The sequence below is a fragment of the Mytilus galloprovincialis genome, chromosome 6 (assembly GCF_965363235.1).
Source record: "Mytilus galloprovincialis chromosome 6, xbMytGall1.hap1.1, whole genome shotgun sequence".
NCBI lineage: Eukaryota > Metazoa > Mollusca > Bivalvia > Mytilida > Mytilidae > Mytilus > Mytilus galloprovincialis.
Window position 1 is genome coordinate 9232759 of NC_134843.1, and position 25665 is coordinate 9258423.

At 31.0% G+C, this 25665-nt stretch overlaps 1 protein-coding gene across 1 annotated transcript in view; it reads right to left on the reverse strand.

Moving 5' to 3' along the window:
* The window catches only part of LOC143078879 (ATP-dependent DNA helicase Q4-like), a 210982-nt gene that overhangs the window by 93247 nt on the left and 92070 nt on the right, over positions 1-25665 (reverse strand). Inside the window, exon 15 of the mRNA XM_076253901.1 lies at positions 19625-19896. Within this exon, the coding sequence (XP_076110016.1) occupies positions 19625-19896 (272 nt within the window). The remainder of the gene's footprint in view (positions 1-19624; positions 19897-25665) is intronic.

The window sequence follows — 25665 nt, forward strand, 5'->3', positions numbered from 1 at the left end:
GATTGAAGTAGTAGAGCCTTTAAAAAATTGAAAACAAAGCCAAACATTTGAAATCCGAAAATGTATAAGTACCGAAACTGTTGAAGAGCTATATGTCAAAAATACCAAAAATAAATAGCCAAATTCATCTAAAGCCAACTTTGCCTGAAGGATTTGAAACCTTAGTTTCTTAATAATTTCAAAATTTATAAACGAACAATTTTAGTATAAAGTGTGTTAAATCATGTGAGTTCCGAAGAACGGTCTACTGAGCTGATGATACCCTCGGGAACTGAAAGTCCACCAGCAGAGGTATCGACTCAGTGATGTAAAAAAATTGAAAACAACACAGTTTAATAATTTCTTGCGTCCGATGCGCTGTTCTGGATTTATCTCAATGGAAGAAGACATTTTTATATATACGAACAAATATAACGTTTTATATAAAGATAAAGAATACAATTTCGCAAAAAATTCAATTAAGGAACATGGATCATGTATCTTAATTGTCATGTTTAATCACAGAAATTTTTCAAACCATTGCAAAAATTATGACCATGTTCCATCATAGTTTCGATCGTTAAATGAATGATTCAACGACGGTGATGATCCCTTATCTCCTTAACAAAAAAGGATTTTATATTTGTTTATCAAAAAACGTATTCTCTGTAACAAACCGAATAATAAATAATCAACATTTGTCTTTCTGAGTGCTTAGATTTTTTATATTAGTAACTTATTTCGAGCAGCAATTCTAAATTAATATGTTATATTTCATACATTGAAAAAAGCAATTAATAGCATTAACGGAGCATTATCCACGATTTAAACAAACAAAGAATGTTCTGTCACGTTTGTGTGTCTCTATTCAAATAATGTTAAAAATTTGAAAACAACAAATGTGCAAATATTTCACCAACAAATAAAAACATATCAAGGACAATAACCCCAAAATGAAGCACCTGGTTCCCCTAAAAATTCCAAAAGAAGATAGATATGTTGAATTCTACTCATTTCAATTATGCTCTACATGATTTAATGCTTTTGAGCATTTTATTTTACGCATCAGTGAATTTGTTTGTTTATTGGTCAAATCCCTAAAACAGATACCTAACGGAGTATTCAATTAAAGTTTTAAATGGAATAAACAACTTTTCATTTTAAGCAATAGTTACTATGATTTGACTTAAGCTGACAATATCAATGTTATAAAACATCAAGTACAAATTCCTAAGAAATTCGCAAGCCTAAAAGAAATGGATCAAATAATTCTAAACACAAATCACGGAATACAATTTCCGATTATTTCTCAAGGTTCAATACACCTACTTTCTTTTTTTAATGAATTTACACATATAACAATGAATAGTATTAGTACATTGTATCAATTTATAGATAATTTCCGAAAGGTCAACTACTACTTCCTCACCCTGAAACTCCATTAATTACTATATAAAATGTGGGTTTTTGATTACTGTAGTGTTCTGTTATATTATCAAATCAAAGTGCTGGATAGCACCTCTGGAAAGTTTGCAACTATATATGTGTATTATTTCAAATAGGTCATGTAGGTTATAGACGTGTATTATTTCAAATACGTATTTAATCTGAATTAAAGTATATAACTATGCGTAAGCCTTATTTTAGTATTGGGATTGTCATCTGATAAAGTCATGCAGTATATAAGATGCACAGTTTTCTCTGCTTTCAAATTCTTTCTGTTTGAATCCGTCAACCTAGATCTTATCAATTATTGGTAATATTAATTACTGCTGACAAATTGGACCTCGTTCTTTTAGTATTACAGATGTTCCCTATGATTTAATCTTTCTAAATTAAATGCCAAATTACAGTTTTTACTCCATTTTCATGGTCCACTGAACATAGAAAATGATTGTGCAGATGGGGCATGCGTGTACTATGGACACATTCTTGTTTATACTTCTAAATCTTAAGACCGTTTTAATTTCACCTGATAAATGTATAACCGAAGAAAGCTACAAGTCAAACTTATATATAAGGGTATATATACTTGATAGGGTATACTGAAAATTTCACCCCTTTACACCTAGAATGGTAAAAGTGACGACAACAAAATTCAAGCTTGACTTGTGTTTTGTGGTTATAAGCATTGCGTATAAGTTTCATAAAATTTGGTTCAGGCAAACTAAAGAAAGAAAACAGAAATCAAGTTTGGGATGTATGGATGTACGTACAAGTAAGGGACGTACATACTTATAGAAAAAAACAAGGATACAACTCATTATAATGGGGCATAACAATAGTAGTATGACCTCAGGAATAAAAAGTTTATATACACTAGATTCATACAATGTTGATCTGAGGTGCTTATAACCCTACAACACGTTTTAGTTTCTGCTGTGTAATCACCATTGAGGCAATGTTATTTGATTTTTTTGTTTTGAGCCATTTATTTGATATACTAGTAATCATTGCATCAGTCTTAGGACGACACATTGTTAATTATACATGTAGGTCAATCTTAAAGAATTTTACTGCCCCAGGAATAAAGTGTGAGGATAAAAAGTTCTGGATCCGCTACTGCATTGTTAAGCACTAAGAAAGTCAGTTTGCTAGTACAATGTACATGGCCCGTGACAAATGTTATTAAATCATGTTTTACAGCACTTGTCTTTAGCTTGATCTCGGTCTTGATACACATGAACTATACACATGAACTATAATATTCTAAGAAGCAGATGATGATTCGGTTGCTTTAAAATTATACTGATGCTATGATACTTATTGTCATTAACAAACGTTTTTTCTGATGTCTGTTGTTAGTTTGACATGTTTGATGCACTTGAGCATGCTGAACAAGTGAAGGTCCTCATATCCACATTGGAATGTGAAACAGTTAGTATTCGAATAACAGAAGTTTTCAAATGATGTTTGCTGGGAACAGTATAACTTACATAATAATATATATGTTCCTGATGTTTGGCATCAAAACTTTCAGATCAATGTCAGTTTTGACAAAAACAATGCACTTTTCTATTAAAGCCGGTATTTACCTTATTTACATGTTCTTGGCGTGAGACATAAGCCATATAATTATCGATTATTTTATATTCTATAACCTGTGTATTGTTAAATAAATCAAACCATTATCCGTGACTTGTCAATTATCCGACAACTTGGTCAAATATCAACTTGTTCTCGCATATCGGACTCTTTCGATATTCTCGGGCTTTTACTTATTCAATAATAAACAGTTGTAAATATCGTACATAGTAAAAAATAGTGCGGGAAAATGTTCATTCATGAAATATTCATGACTGAAACGCTGCCTCGCGTAGATTTTTTTTTATTTTCTTCAGCCAATGGCCGATCCGCAAAGTAGTTTTGTGATACTTATTTGCAAAATGAAGTTAAATTCATCTGAATTGTCGGTAAACATTTATTCCTTTTTTATTCAAGCTGTAATCTTTTCAAAAGAGTATGTAGCAACTCGAAATATCCAAGAACCAGAATTCGAACACTAGTACTACATTATCTTGGAGCAGAACATTGCGATAGTCTGTCTCACTGGAAGTTGAGGCCGACGCCTATGGAAAGTAGCTATAGCAAGCTATAGCAAACTTTCCAAAAACTATTCCCAGAAAAGTTTCATACCGCTATAGTAGTTATATATAAGAACCGATATGATCCTGACGTTGAATTGGGTATGGGATTGTCACTACGATCATTACTAAAACATTTGTATGTGTAACTTTTTTCACAACTGTGAAGAAGTAAGCTAAAAAGAATTTAGAAAACAAGAATCAACAATTTCAACAAGAGTGTACACGCTGAAATGTCTTGCCTTCTCTACTAATCATTGATATTATGTTGGTAGTTCTAAATATATACCGTTACTACAAACAACACATTAACTTAACATGATCCACGAAAATGACATAAAGGTCAGATAAACCAAACAAGAAATACATGTTCACCTTAAAATCATTCCAAACATCAAATATGCTTTTAAAAAGTTACATTTGCTCATCTAAGAAACAAACTTAACCAGAAAAACTGAACATTGATCAATGACCCATAAAAATGAGGCCAAGGTGATATGAACCCTGTCAGACAGACATTTACACATTACAATCATTACAATCATGCTTTAAATATAATTGACCTTTTGCATATAGTATCTGAGAAACTAGATATTGAACGAAAAACCTTTTTCTCTATGGTTAAGAGACAGGTGAGACAATATGCACTCTTATAGTTGACGCGTTCCCTTACTTTTAGTTTGTACCCCAGATTAGTTTTCTCTCAATCGATTTATGACTTTTGAACAGCGGTATACTACTGTTGCCTTTATTTATATTGTTATATAAAACTTGAATTAACTGTGCACACTTAATAGACTAATTATACGTGTGAAGTTTCATTGGTCGGAAGCATTTCTGATCTGATCATTGTACTAAGAGGAAACTTCAAATAACATACGGTACATAAAGGAAACAAAGACCAGTAATTTGAACATGATTAGGAAGGAAAATAAACCTAGTGTGCTATAAAATAATCATTCAAGTGTGATGTTGCCATCAAAGTATAGATTTCAAAACAACATGCACTTTTTTCGGATATTTCTCAAACATCTATGTTTTGTTTCATACAGAAATAGTATTTAATTTAGTTTTAACTCTGATGATTGCCATACTTTAAGGGTTTATATAGATATTCACTGCAGCGTATTCATAAAATTAATACATCAGAGAAAAAGTAAAATAACAAAAAGGTTGATTGTAGATATTTTATAAGGTTTAACTTAGTCAGGTACCTTCACTATAGATGAGAGAGACAAATACAAGACACATTTATTGTAAGGAGAGAGCTTGTTGGAAAGTAACTTATTTCCCAGTATTTTGTCTTCTAGTTATTCATGGAAATACAACATTTGGATAAAAGACGTTTTTGAAACATTTTCTTAGATAATGTAAATTTAGTTTGAGCATTAGAGTGTGTGTTCACATTAACATTTTGCTATGATTATTTTTTAATCCAAATTATCAACGTATTTTTTAACAAAGGACATCATTTCTTCTAATATTAAATGTAATTAATAGAATAGGTTCAAAACGAGAGGCGAAAGATACCAGAGGGATATTCAAACTTATAATTCTAAAATAAAGTTACAATGCCCTGGCTAAAAATAAAGGAGACAAACAATAGTACACAAAACACAACATAGAAAACTAGATTTAGCCACACGAACCCCACCATAAAATTGGGGTGACCTTGGGTGGTCCGGAAGGGTCAACAGATCCTGCTCCACATGTGGCTCTCGTCGTGTTGCTCATGTTAGATTTTTAAGAACATCCCGGTAATCAAATTTGCAAAATGCTCTTGTCTTCGTGAAACTCAAAGAGTCGTGTAATCAAAACATACCATAACTTATCAAAGAAAAAAAAAACACCTCTTGCAAAAACCTTAAAATGTCGATTTTATATATTGACATTATGTTGCTCAATAACATAAACTTCAGCAATTGCTCATACATGTAAGTAAACCTGAAAATAAAGATAACAGGAATTTTTGTTTAATATCTGGATTTTATATTCACATTAATTCTGACCAATCAATCAATGGCATATGTCGCTTTCAGTTTCCCCGTTGTAAAATATCATTTTATTGATAACAGCATTGCTGTAGGGTTTACATATCACAATTGATAGATTTCGGGATTATGTTTACAATGTTTACAATGGACTTCAATAACATGTGTGTCCGCATAACGGAAACGATATTCCTGCCAAAAAATGGCAATTGGTTAACTGATACGATGTGTTTGTCTTAAATCACGAGATACGTGTTTCGTCGTCCTTAATGTTTTAACTTGTTTTTCGTGGTCTTTTTTTTTTTGAAATATCTGAAACACGAAAGAATGTCACAAATGAGGTATAACCATTATTCAAATGCTTCCGAATGATGTTCAGACGTGCATATCAGAGTATGCCAAAGTTACGTTATTTTTTTTTTTGCGGCTGTCCATTGTCAGGAGCCTCTGGCCTTTGTTAAGTCTTTTGTATGTATTTTTCTTTTAATTATCAGTTCATTTAAATGTTTTAGAGTATGGTGTGAAACCAATTTTCATTGAACTACCACATATTTTCACGAAATTCGATAAAACGGACGTCGTTAATACAAGAGAGAACAAAATTGGTCGTCGATTTAAGAACAATGAAAAGAGCCTTGACTAAAGGGCATACAGGATGTCAATTTGGAATGCTATGTTATTGTGACGTTAGATTTAGACATCGATTTGAGGAACAGACGTCGATTAGAGACCGGACGTAGATTTGAGTCTACATATATATCATCAAAGTATCTAAATATTTATCTTCAGTCATTATAACTTGTATTGTAAATTGTCAGTTTTCGAGAATACAAAAAATGTATTCAAGCAAGGAACTTATAACTTCACTTCTTTACATCGATTACATTAGTAAATCTTGTAAGATGTAGGTTGAAAGAGGCAGATGAGAGAAGACCGTTTCCTGCAAATAAACGTAACAAACTTCAACATAATCAGACTTAATAATACCTTTAATGACTAGAAGTGTCTAGTATTGTTATTCCTGGAAATCACTTACTGGTCAGTAAAAGACGATAACCCACAGTAAGTATATGGTCAAGACAACTGAGAGTTTAATTATTCAGTTTACAGTACATTTTTTTATGAAAGAATGTCAAGACCCTATGGTGTGCGTTTACATGAATTTTCATTTTTGTATCGTATTTGTGATTATGTCATCTTAATTATCTTGTTGACACATTTGTATACTGCTTTTAAGAGTTAAGAATATTCAAAAGTGACAATGAAAAGAAATGGGGTTTATGTTTATTAAAATATTTCACTGACACTTCCAACATTCTCGAAATAATTATTCAATAAAATAATAAACTTATATACCTATCGTGCATAGGTTATTTGAAAGATACCAGAGTGACATTCAAACTCCTAGATCGAAACTAAACGGACAACAGTCGGAGTATCCAACGTGTAGAAGTGAGTGTTTTGCAATTGACATGATTAAAATTACTCACATTTCTATCTTTTTATTATTTTGGTTGATACATTTGAATATAGAGACATGTACTCATGCAAACCTTAGATTGTTTGACTTGATGGATTGGGCTATAATTAATTTAGGTCACTTTTTTTGTCGTATAGCTAGCTCTTCAAGTATTTTTGTAAACATAGCTTACAGTAGCAGAGTTGATGGCTCATAAGGAACTAATATCAAGAAAAGTGCGAGACACATAAATATTCATACATTGTTATTTTCATCTAAAATCATTCTACACATTCGATCTAGTTGCCCTAATTAACAGTATCTGAGATTGGAATGTAATTACAAAACCTTGACATTAATCACAGAACAAATAAATGAGGTAAGGTTCAGATTAATCGGTCTAATGAAAACACTCACATGATTGTATATACCAAATATAACTACTCTACACTTGAAATGACATTAAAAAGCAGGAGTGATTAAAACAAAGCTATACAGCACTCCCATTTGTTGCGTTCTTCCAACTTCTTTACAACCAAGGCAAAACTGACGTTAATGATAACATGGCATATAAATGTTTCATTCCTTTTTACGACACAGCTCTGATTATCATAGAATTTACGTTCGATTGAGCAATAGAAGCAAAGGAATGAAAATTATATATATCTACAATCCAATGAGGTGAAATTTATCTTTGTACATCGAATGAAACAAACTTATTTATCCATCACGATTAATAATATAATTCATACTAACAGAAGAATGATGATGATTCCGATTATTTTGATTGTTTAATGTGTGATCTTTGCTATGATTTTATGTTTGTAGAAATCAGGTTGATACTATCAATTGATGAGATTTAAGATCCTTCCCTGTCACATGATGTTATTATTTAATTCGAAGCTGTAATCAGTTTATATTTACATTCTTGACTTATTTTAATTCACACTGTTGAAGAAAAGCATTCTTCACAGCTTTGACATGAATATATCATGAATTGTGTTTGAAAAGAGGTTGGTAAGAGCTAAGAATGTTATCTTGGCATATTCTTGGAAGCATTTCCGATGGTCTTTTGTAAATTTTGACACAGCACGAATGGTTTCATATACATACTCATATTTTTAAACTCTCCAAATTGGTGCGGTACAAACTTTAAGGTGACAATTGTCATGCTACTGACGTACAAGTGAAAGGTTTAGCTAGCTATAAATCCAGGTATAATCACCATTTCATTAGTTGTTTTCCATTTGCTTCGGTGTTTGAGCTTTTGATTTTGCCATTTGATTAAGGACTTTCTATTATATGTAGAATTTTTCTTGGAGTTCTGTATTTTTTATATTTTAACTTTTTTAACTGTTGCTTTGCATGCGTCCCTCACCATGCAAATTCACTCAGTCAAAATGTCACAATTTGCAATAACGGTTGATGCTGAAAATGCGTGGTGTAATCATTATATAATTATGAATATCGTTTTACATATTTTAAAGCATTGCAATTTAAATAATTCTCCGTTGTTTAATAAAGCTTCATAGATATTATTTCAAGTACTATTAACAGATATAGTTCTTCATGCTATTAAACTTATGATCTTAATCGAGCATGAATGTACTGTTAACATATTTAAAGAAGTGATTCTTTATATGCAAGTAAAGCACAAATCAGGGAAACTGGATAACATTCGATATTTAGATAAGTACATTGGAGTCTTCAAGAGACACATTCATCTAGCTATATTGTGAGTTATTCTGTCTCTACATGCATGTCTCAGATCGTTTCAGACATTAACAAAATGTGATTTGTTCAGCTCCTTTTATTGTAAATGCTTACACCAGAAAGCAAGATAAAATTCATTTACAGACTGCTGTTAGCATGAATGGTTTATATCAACATATATCACGATTTATTTCAGCAAACATAAAATGCATGGACAACAAATTATATACAGATGTAAGCCGATTAAGAAATCCACATGTCATGATTACCAATATATTTCATGTTTTGAAAACATAATGGTTTATTTCCTCAAAAATTTACAGTTGCTGGTATTATATAAAAATACACATACTTCCTTAAATGGTCAACTGCTATACTATAGTAATGTAAATCTCTTTAAATAACATGGCACTGTATTTCATTTCATTTAATTTGACGAAAAGATAATTAAATACTGTCTGGATAAATCATGAATATTTATGAAATAACAAAAACAACCCACTTATCAAACTGAGATGTTACTCAGTCCATTTACTCTATCATCAACTGGCAAACATTATGAATATAATATGTCAATGCATTCCTCTGTTACCAGATAGGTATTGGTATTCATGTTGACGAAAAGTTTCATTTAAAGCATATTTATGGACGTTTATGCTGTATGTGTTCAGAGGCTAATGAATATGTTTATAGTTAAATACATATGCATTCTAGACTATTTATTTTTGGGTTTCCTTTAGTTACATTTTTTTTCGAATGTTTAACAAATGTTTAAACATTTATTTAACTTTAACTGTTTATGCAATCATTGAATGATATTGAATAAACAAGAAAAATTAACACACTAAAATACTGCCATATGAATTGATGCTATTACTTCATTTTGACATAAATAAAATATTATACAGTGATAATAAGAAAATCATGAATATTTATGAAATAAGAAATATACAAATTCAATCAGTTATCCGGTACATTCAATCAAAATCATTCCAAAATAATGTCAGAATGCATAGTTTATAGCTTTGTCTATATCACTGTTGATGTGAATTGACAATAGACAGACTGCACAAATTTGATTAAACCAGATTGCAAAAGTGTGATGAAGGACTACGTCTAGTTTTACGAAAACTGTAAATAGCATAATGCGAACTTGCAAACAAAATAATAACTCTTGACATAAGTCATGAATTATTGGTTTTGTAGTTTCAACTAGTTTGGCTTCTGTTAATAGAAACCTTGGTGGACAAACAGTTAATAATACTTAATGATGAATGGAAATTCTAAGCATACTAATAAATCAGTGAAAACAATGAGAAAAACAACAAGCCACATTTAAGGACATTTCAACACTGAAAAATAAATATCCATTTTGAAAGGTGTTGTATGTGTTAATGTATTTTCACCTCCAGATCAATCAGTACGTCAGCATATGAAAGTTTAGGGAAGCTGTAAGCTGAATTACTTGAATGAAGTGACGCAGACTTTATGCATCTAAACCTATTTAGTGAAACAGTCTTTTAAACATTCAAAATACAAGGTAACACTTGTTTTAGAAGTCATCCTAACAACAAAATACATGAAAAAGATCATAACAAACTTATCACCTTATGTACAATTCATTTGTATCAATCACATATCTTAACAAACATCTTATGCCTTATTTTGCAGTATTTTGGCACAATCTATACATTTATGTGAACTTTTGGCTTTTGATTGAATCCTTGTATTTTGGATATATACAGTTTGTAATCTTTGTTTTCGTTGAAACAATCAACAATCCACACTGCCTTCTGTACCTTTGAAAAGATTCAAACTTTAAGGAATTTTGGATCTCAATGCTCTTCAGCTTCGTACTTTATTTGGCTTTTTATAACTGTTTTGGATTCGAGCGTAACTGATGAGTCTTTTGTAGACGAAACGTCCGTCTGGCGTATATATAAAATTTAGTCCTGGTATCTATGATGAGTTTATATACTACTCTCATATTATATGGTAACATGTAATTATTACTGAAATAATCAGGTACGATTCCGTATAAAGCTATGAATTTTCCTTGAAACAGGATATAAACGGAGATATGGGCATCATGTAAGTAAGACAACTACCTAATGCCACAAGTAACTACAGTATTATCTAAAGTCAATTTATTAGCCATCATAAACTCAAATGTTTATGCACCTTTTTAATATTTTTTGCTAATGAATTTCAAACATTATAAAACAAATGCTCTTTGAGTACTCTTTGAACCAAACACATTTTCTTTTTATGTAAATATTAATCCTATAAATCTATGAAATAGTTACCAGTTATTGCAGCTCATCGTTTATATTTATGGTCACACTGAAATATTCTGTCACTTTATTACATAACAAATGCAATTACTCATTTTATGAAATTTCACTTCATAATAAAATAACACTGATGCAAAACAATTTCCCTGAGCAAATAAATTGTACTTGCGAATGGTCATATACAAAGTCATAAATCAAATCAGAAAAAAACAATCTGACAGTATAAACATAACATACAATAGTTTGACATGCAAAGAAATGATCAGAACCTTTATATTATGCTAGTTGATACTTTTGGTCATGTGTTCAAAGAAAAATCATCAAATTAAGTATGTCATGTATGTGTCTTGTAAGGAGCTCAAAACAAAACAAGAATGTGTCCCCAGTACATGGATGCCTCATCCGCACTATCATTTTCTATGTTCAGTGGACCGTGATTCTGGGGGTGAACACTCTAATTTTGGCATTCAAGTTAGATTTATCATATCATGAGGAACATGTGCACTAAGTTTCATGTTGGACTTCAACTTCATCAAAATCTACCTCGACCAAAAACTGTAACCTGAAGCGGGACAGACGAACGAACGGACGAACAAACGAAAGGACGAACAAACGAACGGATGCACAGATCAGAAAACATAATGCCCATAAATGGGGCATAAAAAGTTGGCAGGCTAAATCAATAGTTGTCCATTCGTTAAATGTGTTTGAGCTTTTGATTTTGCCATTTCATTTGGGACTTAACCGTTTTGAATTTTCCTACAAGTTCAGTATTTTTGTGAATTTACCTTTTACCGGTTAGTTTCAGAAAGCTGAACTAAATTTCAGGACTAATCAACGAGATTTGGTCGACATAGCTTAACTGTAACAATAACAGTTGGAAAGCTTAATTAATAACTTAGTAAAAAGGCATTAAAACTATACCAATTCTGATTTGAAATCAAATGGTATCTGTGTGTACAAAATTCTTAGTTTTTCTAATGATTTTATCATTTTATGAACAGTAAGCCGTAACTTAATGACTATATGTGACATCCGTTTTTGCATTTTTATTCATATTCTAATGTACATAAACAATACATTAAAACTTCAAAAAGATATAAGGATGATAAAGTTCTAGAGAAAATCTTAAACCTTCAAATTCAAATACATTAAAACTTCAAATAGATATAAGAAGGATGACAAAGTTCTAGAAAAAATCTTAAACCTTCAAATTTAAACTACTTTGTGATCAGTGAAAATATTAACATCACAGAAAAGATATCACAATACTTGGAGTAATGATAAATACAAACTGTGAACCATACTTCAACTCTTTACCATTTATAACTGAAGACCATCTTCAAACCTAAATCCATTAATACAAATGAGAATATTGAAAGGAGGCATTTAATAAAACTGGACAATTTCCGATAGATCCTTGCATAATGCATTACACAAATAGCTGTGTTAATAATATCAATTGTTTTCCAAATAAGTAATAATAGTAGTCTGGCTCAATTGAATGACCATTCCTATAAATAATAATAGGAAATTACAACAAAACTGTATAAAACCTTTCAACACTGTTAATTACACTAACAAATAGTTCCACGATAATATTATACATTTACATTAGATAATTTAAGGCATTTACACTGTATTTCAAATTTATGGCACAAATAATAAAGTGTTATGTGAAAGGTATAAAGAGGGCATATTTACAAAAACAAAAACAAAACATGACAAAAAATATAAAGACTGAAAAGGTATATGAAAGTTTTACTAAACTCAGTTTAAGTTTCAGCACTTTTTTTTTTAAATTATTCAAAACTTTAATCTTTAATCTGACCCCAAAAAATCCATTTGACTGTCATTTATTAAGACCAATTATTAATATGCTACTGGGAATTAGAACATACATCTCCTCTGCCACTGCAAAAATAAGGGTATGGTGGATAGGAGGCAGATATTGTGCAAGAATAAGTATTGATCCCTCAGAGTTGTTGCAAAAAATCTTAAAAATGCAGATGACCTTCCTCCCTTCTCGTCCGGTCCAATGATAAGTGAAACAGAATGGAAGAGAAAGTACCTTGTCTGTATGCCTGTTACTCAGCATGACATTGCGTTACCTTAAAATATGCTAATTTGCAGCAGCTAAATTCATAAACAGATTTTAGTTGGCATGTTGCTAAATCTTGAATTGTCTGAGAGTATCTAATAAGGACATTTGCACAATGTTTTGTCTTTGAGTTATTTCTCCACTAGTTTAAATTGTTGTTATTTCCTCTATTCCTTAATTTATTTTTAAACTTTTGTTGAAGACTTTACAAATACAATGATTTTGGCAGGATATTAAATAGAAGCAACAAATTTCAAATCTCTGTGACATTCTATAAAATAAAACAATGTAATATTCAGATCACAACTTGTGATTTCTTGAGGCATTTGCATCGGACATTTATTTCAGATGTCTGCAACTTCAGACTAAGTTTTTGCATTGCATAATATTTCTCTCTCACCTTAAATCAATTATAACTACCAAAATTACAATAATGTAAGAAAAGAAACAAAATCAAACGTCAAGAAATCTAATTATTAAAGAACAAACTGTCTTCCATACACTCTTTACCCAAGGGTCTTGGCGACATTTATACAGTACAATCACAAACTTATAACAGGACAGTCAGACAAGAAGACAACAAAGCCATTATTTTACTATATCAAAAACTATAAATCCTGTTTAGAATGACATTTTTTATCGACAATATTCATATACTGATTTATTGTGTATATTAATGTCATGATTTCTGTGCTATAGAAGACTACCAGATGATTACCAGTGACTTATAGCTAATAAGACCAACCAGGACGTTTGCCAGTTCTACTTGTTTTGCCTTATTTTTGTTGTTGTTCAAATGACTCTATCAAGAACGTTTAACTTTTATAAAAGAGATATTTTTTCAGGGGGGAGGGGTATCTCATCCTGTAAACAAGTGAACAATAATATGTGTGTCATACCATAAATGATTGACTGATTCGATCCACAAAACAAATCATTAGTAGACAGGTAAAAACGATGTTTAACCTATCTTTTTAATGTGAAATTATGCAGACCTAGAAAAAATTCAATTGCACGATTTTGCTTTCTATTTATATCTTTATTCATGTTTATATCCCTTATATGACCATTTGAGGTGTTCTTAATTTTAGAAAATTTTAATAAATGTTTCTATGGTTATAAATCAAATATAAGAGTTTGAGTCAAATCAGTGAACATAAATTTAGCAGCTAGTGCCACTTTAAAAGTTTCAGATCCAAGTCAGCATTTTGAAATCTATAGATGTGTACATATTTCATGCACAGCTTAATGTGTTATTAGCATTTTCAGTACTCTTAATAATTATGGAAAAAGGTGTATTCAGTACAATGTTTGACATTGAGGAGGTTTCAAAATACAACAAGGACAAACATAAGATAAAATGGAATCACTGTATAAGCTTATGATTTATATTTCTCTAAATAAATACTATATGTTGACATAATTGTAAATGTACTGTATTCATTTTGTGATCTGCAGGCTACGAGTTTCAAAAATTATATATCTGGCCATTTCTTCCTGATGAATTAACTCAAAATTCAGCAAGTCTCAGAAATAATGAAGGTTGTCAGTACTATATTGAAAATAATGAGAATAAAAGTAGAAGCCTGGTTTAAATATAGGATTGATTCTTTTGATTTACTGGTCTAAGACAGTTCTATTTCTCATCAATCTGATGGCTGGCATTAAAAAACTTAACAGTACAAAAAATTATCCAAGTAATATCACAGAAAAATATGATTAATAGACCTAAATGATTATTTGGTTATACCAATATGATGTGAATGTCGATTACTCAATGTGAAAAGTGTTCAACTGCAAAATAGAAATTAAAGAAACAGCAACTTATCATACATTTAATACAAAATTTCAACTTAATTATTTTATTGTGACTTTGCTGTTAGCAATTAATTTAATCTATAGAAGAGGGACGAAAGATACCAAAGGGACAGTCAAACTCATAAATCTAAAACAAACTGACAACGCCATGGATAAAAATGAAAAAGACAAACAGAAAAACAATAGTACACATGACACAACATAGAAAACTAAAAAATAAACAACGCGAACCCCCACCAAAAACTAGGGGTGATCTCAGGTGCTCCGGAAGGGTAAGCAGATCCTGCTCCACATGTGGCACTCGTCGTGTTGCTTGGAGTATATATCCCTGTATATTGGTGTGTTAGATATTGAATACATATCTAAACTACACTGAAAGGAAGATAAATGTTCAATGAGTTTACACATTTCAGCATAAAAAAACATTACAAAATAAAACCCATGCCTATACACATATTCTTGTACTTTTTTTCCAAAATCACTTCTTTTTATACATTTGAGTACTGTTTGATTGTCTGTGTGATAAGTCAAGAGAATTTGTAACTTGTGCTCAAAAGCTTTGAATTTAATGTATGTTTATAAAACATTTATTGTCAATGATGTTTTAGAAGGTTTAATAAAACAGGATATTTAGACTTACAAATAATATAATTAATTAAGCAGCACATAAATAAGTATTAATAACAAAGAAGTTATTTGAGGGAGTATCTATGAACATCTACCGCAGACAATCATAAGTAAATTATGGAGCACAATTAATGAGTATCAACTTTCTTATACAATTGCACTTGTTCGTCATACAAGTGAGAGGTGTAGCTAGCCATAAATCCAGGTTCAAATCCACCACTTACCACATAAGAAAATGCCTGTAACAGTCAGGAATATGAAAGTTGCTATCTAGTCGTTTGATGCGATTGAGCATTTGATTTTACCATTTGATACGGGACTTTCTGTTTTGAATTTTGCCTTCATCGAAATACCAATATCATTTAGTAAAGAATCTTTCTTAGTTGGAACAATTTCTTATAAAATGTAGGTTAAATTCCTTCTCAGTAGAAATAAACATCCAAACATGGATGTACCAAATGAAATTGATTTGACAAGAATATATCTATATGTTCCAGACACATATATTGCATAAAATAAGACAATGTGGCATGTGTTAATGTGTTAAGCATACAACAACTTGTAAGTATCAGGAAACAGGAAGTATGTGTCTGACATGTCTGAAAAACATTACCAGTCATTCCTGTCAAGCCGCAGACCAGATTTAAAGAAATATTGTTCAATTGTACTTTAGAAATGAGTGACGATCAAAATGCAATTCATTCAACATATTGAATTCAATCACAACATCAGAAAACAAAAAAGGTGTTTTAAAGTTCTGAAAAGTGCTAGCACTTTACAATTTTTGCAGTGTCCAGCTGCCGATAAACATGATGTTTTGTGCAGCTGCTGTCTACCCTTCCCCTCCCAATTAACAAATTAGGGAGTATGAAAAGTCATAAAATAATTCCACACTCAAAAGCTCTAGCTATGATATGATATCATGGGGAGCTTTCTACATTTGACATGTAATAAATACTTAAGATATTAGATTTGCAAGTTGGACAATTCAATACAAATGTAAGGCTAATGCAAACTATCAATTTATTATAAGTTTAATGCATTTAACTTAAAACTGTAAAGGAACTGGATTAACACCAAAATAGTAGTAAGTACCCTCTTTTTTCTATATTAAGATTGCTATCCATGGTTTCTTTAATTAGAGCTATTTTTTTTACGTCATGACAACTTTTCTGAAAACAAAGTTATTGAAGACTTCTTTAGAACTCAATGCGTATCACAATACAACTCCGTCCAATATGAATATTAAATTAATAATTGTTCTGAGCAAGTCCTAGCTGTAAATATTATGGCAATAAATCAGATCAGAATAACCTTCCATCATCATTACCTTCAGAAAACATCCATACTTTATTGCAGTAATATCATTAGGCAAAATTAATTTAAGTTATGATTTCAAAATATTTTTTATTTGAAATTTTCAAATAAAAATTTGTCTGAAATCATAATCATTTTTCGTGTTAATCAACTGTCCTTGATTACATAATGTTTTGTTCTCTGTTATCTGTTGGATTTTTTTCATACTGCATATACTTGTCTATCTAGTGCCATAGCATGTTATTTACACCTTTGCAAATACAATATTCATTCATTCATTCATTCATTCATTCATACTAATGCTATGCAACTAAAATGTCCATATGCCTGATTGTTTTCTTGTGCATTTAGTTTGAGATAAAATACAAAAAAATTGAAAACTATGTTTATATATTATAAAAAATGAGACTTTGTATTTTTAAAGATTGTGTGCAAGTATGCTTCATATTATTTAAATATCCGAAAATGCATTATATATATTATTTTTCACAATATTTGCTAAATATAAACTACCAGAAAAACAAGAATGTGTTCATAGTACAATGATGCCCAACTTGACCAAAAAACTGAAGCTAATGCTGGAAAGACAGACAGACGTCAAACTAACAGATGCACAGACTGTAAAACATGAAAGAAAAAATAAGAATGAAACAAAATTTAATTCTTGAGTGTGTACAGTTTTCTTTTGCAACTGATTCTAATAAAAAGCAAATTCATAAATACTGGTGATAAAGTTGTATGATTAGTTTGAAATCAATTGAAACATTGTACATCAGAATGTCTAGTCATTTCCTATGAAAAGTAATGGAATAAACATGTCAACTTCAGATTCCAAAATATGTATACATATTATCTTTACACAAAAACAGAGTAATTTGCAAAGTTTAGATGAGTAAGAGACAGTACTGACATTGAGAGGTCTCAAAACACAAAAGATCCAATGCTCTCATTAGTGGAAGCCATGTCAATTATTTTAATTACTACCAGGCGCTGATAATTCTATGTTTTGACATTACCTACTTTTTAATTGTCATATATTTTCCAGCTGATACACATAATTAATATGGCTTGATCTAATGAGAGCGCCATGGGAGCTATTGTTAATAGACCTCGTTATATTTGAATTTCCTGTAAAAGTTATCTATTTTTTCCAGTGACATTAACTCAAAGAAAGAATAGTGATAACCTTTACATGATGACTAATAGCTGCATTATGAACTTATGGTGTTTGAATACAGAAGCCAGTTGGTTTATATCCACAAATTTACATTGACACTTACCTTTACATTAAAATTAGGATTGAAGGCTAAATTAATGCTTTCATGTAAAAGACCACGGTCATAAAACTTTCGAGCATGATTTTTGTACTCAGACTCGAAAATCAACCAATCAAATTGTTGGATTTCATGTTTCGAGCATGATTTTTGTGCTCTGAGTACTGAGCAAAGTTTTATGCAGCTGGTATTTGTTGAAAACAAAGTTAAATAAAGCAGATTTATGGTCTATCAAACAAATGGTACTCATAAAATATGGTGGTGAAAGTCAATCTTTATGTTTCATCAATTGCATAAAACTGTATCCCTTTCTTCACTGAGTATACAACCTTTTAATTTCCAAAGCAGTATTTACTTAGATTTTTATAACAATAATAGTGTTTGACAAAATTTCTTGCAAGTGATATTTTTTGCAATTCTTTGAATTGTTTAGACGTTTGTCCCCAAGGGTATCACCAGCCCAGTAGTCAGCACTTTGGTGTTAACATGAATATCAATTATATGGTCATTTTTATAAATTTCCTGTTACAAAACTTTGAATTTTTCGAAAAACTAAGGATTTTTTTATCCCAGGAATAGATTACCTTAGTCGTATTTGGCACAACTTTTTGGAGTTTTGGATCCTTATTCCTCAATGCTCTTCAACTTTGTACCTGTTTGGCTTTATAACTATTTTGATATGAGCGTCACTGATGAGTCTTACGTAGACAAAACGCTCGTCTGCCATATTAAATTATAATCCTGGTACCTTTGATAACAATTTACACAACTGGGTCGATGCCACTGCTGGTGGACATTTCGGCCCCGAGGGTATCACCAGCCCAGTAGTCAGCACTTCTGTGCTGACATGAATATCAATTATATGGTCATTTTTATACACATCCCGATACAAAACTTTGAATTTTTCCAAAAACTCAGGATTTTCTTATCCCAAGATTAGATTACCTTAGTCGTATTTGGCACAACTTTAAGAATTTTAGGTCCTCAATGCACTTCAACTTTGTACTTGTTTAGCTTTATAACAATTTTGATCTGAGAATCACTGATGAGTCTTATGTAGTCTGCTGTATTTAATTATCATTCTGGTACCTTTGATAACAATAAGAACAAGATCTAAACATAATTCACTAATCATAACACTGCTCAAATGTCATATGTCATGAATGTTGTCAAGCCTTTTTTACCATTATGTATTAAAAATGTCGTGTGTAGGCATTACTCCAAAGGAAGTTCTGAAAGTTTATGTAAGAACACTATTTCCTGGTTCTAATTATAATCTAATGGTTTAGGATGTAAACCCCAATCTTTATAACATAAAAATTGCAGGACTGGTAAAACAGACCTGAGCAATTTACTACTACTAAAATCTGTATCATCAGTTTATGTTACATACATGTGAGTAATTAAACTGTCATGGGACAGAAAACCATTTGAGAAAGAAAAAACAGTGTATAAGCAAGAACTTACCTCTGAATCTAAAAACACATGGCAATGTGATGGCTTTCCATCTCTTCCAGCCCTGCCAATTTCCTGGACATAACTTTCAAAACTTTTGGGCATGTTGTAATGGATAACTCCTCGGACATTACTCTTATCCAAACCCATTCCAAATGCCACTGTAGCCACCACAACTCTTAGTCTTCCAGACATAAAGGCATTCTGTACTCTCTTCCTAGCAGCTGCTGACAGCCCTGCATGGTAACTCTCAGCATCCCAATAATTATACTGTTTCTTCCCACCTATTGAAGAAACAATAGATTTCAGTTTTAAGTTCAATTTTGGTCTTTGTCAGTACGCTTAAAATTTAAGTAAAGGTATGCAAAAATGTGCAGATCTAATTTGCCAAATTAGGCCAGAGATAAACAGCTGATATCTGCAGAGTAAAATTTGGTTTATTACAATATAACTCAGCTGATATCTGTTTGTGGAATTCTAGGTCCAGTTATACAAAAAATGTAAACTTTATCAAACACAAATTCTGTTTCTTATCAATTTTCAAATATGCCATATATAAAATCATTAAAATAAAGCAAAGATAATTTATCATAGAACTTAGATAAATACAACGTAATATTAAATTTCATCACAAGGTCATATGAAAATCCTATTAATGATTTATTTTAAGTTGTGTTTCTGGGCAAACTATGATATGTATTTCTTAAAATAATAAATCTGCCAATATCTAATCAAGTTATATTATTAACTAGGATTGTTACTTCTATTGGGTATTAGTGTCATCTCATAAATTACATTCAACAGTTCAAAAAAGGGCTTTTTATAAAAATAATTCCATTTCCTGTCATTAATCAGGAACCATGTTTGTGTTTGCCTGTTTTGTAATATATCAATTTTATTTTTTGGTCCATCAGGGAATTTTGTGTTGATGGAATATCTTTTATAATCTCTGTAAAATGTATTCTGAACTTTTCTAGAACAATGTGATATTTTAAGCTTGACATATAAAGACATGGGTCTCTTGTTGAAGATAATAATTGACCTCCAGGTGTTACTTTTTTGTTGTTTTTTTTTTGGTTACATACAATAGTCTTTTTTAATATTCTGCATAGAGATGACTTAACCAACATTATGAAAACAAATGACAAATCTGCAATCTCCTGCTATCTTATGGTTTAGTATAGACCACTGTTATTAAATCTTAATCAATTGATGTCTGTGGTTCCTCACTTTACCTAATTAAAGGTTTGACTTTATCTTAAAATTTTCAGCTGACAAAAGGTTTCTATATATGACAGTTGTTATACACTTGTTTGATCTGATAACTATATGAGCTTTGGATTTTGCCATTTGATTAGGGACTTTCCATTTTGATTTTTCCTCAGCGTTCAGTAACTTTGTGAATTTACTTTTTTTTTTATCATAACTCTTTATATTTCCATTCTGGAATTTTTCATTCTTTTGAAATTAACATAGTAATAATTTCCCTGAATGGTTTATAACAAGGTATTTTTAAAGCTAAAATAATAATGAAAAAAGGCTAATCAGTCTAGTTTCTGGTCTGACAACTAATCCTACTAAATAGGGTCCTAAAGTGGTAAGCATAGAAGTAAATTTAAAACTAACTAACTCAACTATGGTTTACACTCCCTAAGTCAGCTAGGTTACTTGCAGGAATAAATTATTATGAATTATTCTGAATCCTATTAGTTATTACTTTAAGCAGTTCCCTTTGGCAATCTATGATCTCTATTTCTTAAAAAATATGTAATCCAAAATAATTAATCAGCAAATATCTAATCAAGTTATATTATTAACTAAATAATAACATCTATTGGGTATAAGTGTCATCTCATATAATACAAACAACAGTTCAGAAAGGCCTTTATAAAAATAACTCCTTTTCCTGTCATAAGTCAGGAACCATATAGAAGGTTGCCTGTGTTGTAATATCTCATATTATTTCCTTTTCTATCAGGGAGTTTGGTATTAATTGCACATCTCTGATAACATTTGATTTCTAGTTTTTCTATAACAGGGAATATCATAGTCAGATATGTTGTATATGTCCTCCTCTTCGTTCCATGGTCAATACTGAAGAATACATGTTGTTGCGCATTTACATGTGATTGTTGAAATTTTATTTTAAGATTTTGTATTTCTGATTACTTTTGGTGTTCAGTTTCTACTTACGTGTTATAGTCCTCAAGATAATAGGCAAAAACATAAAAATTAGTCAAAAAAACAAATTGTAATCTATGTACAATACTTAATGTTTGGCAGTTTTGTAGTTCATGTATTGCTGATCAATTTTGCCTGAACTAGCAAATGTGATATAATTTTTGAGTTATTAGCAAAAAACATGAAAATTAGCCACATATAAAATCATCTAATAATGTTGGTGCAAACAGGAAGTAAATCTTGACATTCTTTATCATGTAATGTTCAATCAGATTTTTTCTCTGTCTAATAATTAAAGATTTGATTGCTAAAAGTTTCACAAAATCCCATTAAGGTTTGTCAAATTTATTAATGTTTGAAAAATTGTACGACTAAATCTACATGTTAACTGCAAAACAAATAAAGTTGATTTATCATCAAAATATAGAAAATTGATATAAAAATATTTTCAAAATTTTGATATCAATTTTCTGTTGGTCTTTTGATCATAAATAGCTTCTGTCTATAAGTTGTGTAAAATTCAATGTAGGTTTGACAAAAGTTATTGATGTCTAAATGGAACTTGAATCACACACTGAGCCTAAATGTTAAAGCCTCCAAGGCTGATGTAATGTAGGATACCTAAATGTTTAGCCCACGACAACATGTCACAGACATGATGATGAAAGGAGTTGAATTAATCTTCTTAAATGTATAGTGGGAAATGGCACTTGAATTTTGTGAGAGAAGACATTCTAAAGGGGTGATTATCATGATAACTATTTAAAATTGATTGTCTGCAGAGTTTATCTAACCTCTTCATCTAATTATGTGATCTAACAAACCTGACACGCTAATTAGACACCGGGAAGTGACATTTCTCAAACATCTCAGATTTTACATTTTAAAGTTTGGTTCTCCTTTGGAAATGCCAATACAATGATCGATCTTGGCTAATTCTAAAAGCTTGATAAAAGGATATGTTTAATGCTAAAACAAATACTTGGTACTTAAATCAGTGTAATTACTTTTACCATGCAAAGCAAAGACATGCAGTTTGCAGTTTATCAATTTCAATTCAAACCAATATTTTCAATACTGAAGGTTTTCTTCTCTTGCTCAGAAGATCGTCATCAGTTCAAATTGTCTGAAGCCACATCAATAATAATCAAATTTCCCCATTTATCAGACTTCCTGTCTATTAAAACAGATCTTCAAAAAAGGAAATTAGAAATTGTCTTAGGTCACCATACCCAAGATTTGTCCTTGGATGGCCTTGTCTGTAATGTCAACTATGTTTAGTGATTATGACTTATAAATGCAAGTCTCATCTGTTTAATTGCCATTAAGCTCATTTATCTTATATTTTGATCACTTTCAAGGCTTTATGGCATTATCATTGTATTAATTTCACTGCCAGTGGTCTTTGTTAATAATCTTCTCATCTAGATGAACAAACTTGTTTACAGCTGATCGGACCAGTCTAGGTTACAGGTCTGTTGTTGAATTCGGTCAACAGCTGTACACCTAAGAGTTAACTGCTTCATATATACAGTCAATGCTTAATATTTAGAAGTGAAATTTGGTCAAAGTATGACAAATCCAATACAGATATTCAGCACTAATTAATTTAAATACTGTTCTTTTTTCAAAAAAACTTCCCTTTTCCATTTTACCAAGTTGTTAGTCAAGGTAATTGAACACATTTTTAAACTGGATACCCTATGATGATTGTGACTTAGTTTAGACTAATAGTTACAGAGGAGAAGATTTTTTTTTAAAGTTAATGAACAATGATGTTGGATGACCAGTGGCATAGCTAGGTCATTTTGATGTGTATGCCCGAATCTGGGCAAGAGGTCTAAAGGTCCATAGCGGGTCAAGATCAAAGCACTTGGTGTGCGAATCCCCAAAAAGCTATCGAGTTATCGAGAATGAATGATTGAGATACGATTCCTGCCATTAAAAAAAATCATCAATAGCACATACTTTTAAAAGAATCTAAATTGTTTATTTTTTTATGTTTAATTCATTCACGTGCTTTTGGAATGTAATGGTTGAAGAGAAAACATCCAAACCACTAACTTTGAAATATGTGTAAAGGGAGCAGCAGGGTAATAATTACTTGACAAAAAAAAATTAGTTGTTATTGACAGGTCAATACCAATCAATACATCATACCCCCAAATACCGTTAATTGAAAATCTCGGCACGATAAGCAATGTACAATACCCCAAGCCATGGTATGATAAATCGATATTTATAGTACAAGAATTGCAATCAACACATGATACCAGGCCACCCAGACATGCCAGAGTTTTTTGTTCTATTTTTAAAATATATATATGTACAACAGGACCTGTACAAACCAGTTCAAATTATTGGAATCCCGGATGACTTAATTGAATCGAAATGGCTAACATAGAATAGTGATGAAGGGATTTTTCACTTTCTATTTTGGAAACGTCAAGAATTTTTTGTTACTAGTCCGTCGGGCATATCGGATTACACATTTTAATTGCCCGAGGCGTAAATGATCTAGTCCCGGGCGTCGGGCTAGTGGATTTTTTAACCCCTGACCTTCTCATTTTCATATTTTCACATAAAATTTATAAGTTCCCAGAGTTCCAAAATGAATGAAGTGACAATAATAATTGTTCCTTTTGTCATAATTATTATTCCGGAAACAAAGAAATCTGGTTCCAGGATGTGGTTCCCAACATAATCCTCTTTTAATGATTATATGATAGCAGCTCATTATTGCAATTTTGCCAATGGCGATGCGTTCGATAGAATAGTATGGTGGTATGATCTTCAGCATCAAACTGCCTTACTTTAAAGACAATAAACAACAATAATCATTCTGGTTATATTCTCTCACAACAAATCTATTTTAAAGGTTGAAATTTTTCTTGTAGACCTTAAAACACAAACCAAGAGTCAGGCCATACATTTTATCTCAAAATTAGATGAGAGCTACTGGTCATTTCCCTTACTATAAACCCAGGTAACATATGTAAACAAATATGTACCTTTAAATTTGTACTTTCCTGGGAAAGTGAATGGGTTATCATCTCTTGGAAAATATTATGGAGAAAGAAAACAGTCATTGTCAGGATTTTTTAAGCCTTTTTAGTCATGTCACAAGCATTTTTCTACAATGACGGCCATAAGGTATGCAAACTACTAATTCCTCAATTATATACCACTATCAGCCCTTCGGGCCAGGTGAGCTAAAAATTAGAATTTGAGTTGAATAAGGGAACATGGATTGGACTCTTATGCCCTTTAATTAAATGGAAATTAACTGTTCCGATTAAGTCTTAGCACTTATTATTTTCAACATATCATGAAATACAAATTCATCTTCATTCTTTTATCCAAACACCCACATCTTTTACAGCCTGCTGTTACAGTTGTTGAAACATAGCATATTATTACATCTTGGGCTTCCTTTTTCATAGTTAATTATTGCATAATTGTCAATAGTGCAATAACATTGTCATCAATCTGACAAATTAAAGATAATTTTAGCTGACAAACAATTATCTAAAGTTGGTAAACAACAAGTTTATCATCATGTCATGTAATATTTTGACATTACAACACAAAAACATATTTCCTCCATAAAGGAGATAGATTTCTGTAAACAAAAAGGAAAGACTGTGCAAAATATTATTTTGTATGGTTCAATGGAATTAATTAAGTATTGAAACTACACAAGGAAATCCGTAACATTACATATTTAGTATTTGTTAATTTCTTTTTTATGTCTTGTGTGGGTGAAGTTTGCTGTCTCAAATAGACCCTTTTCTCTTCTTCCTAATCTTTTATATTATTCCAATTTTACCACCAGGAGGTTTGGCTAGTCATAAAACCAGGTTCAAGCCACC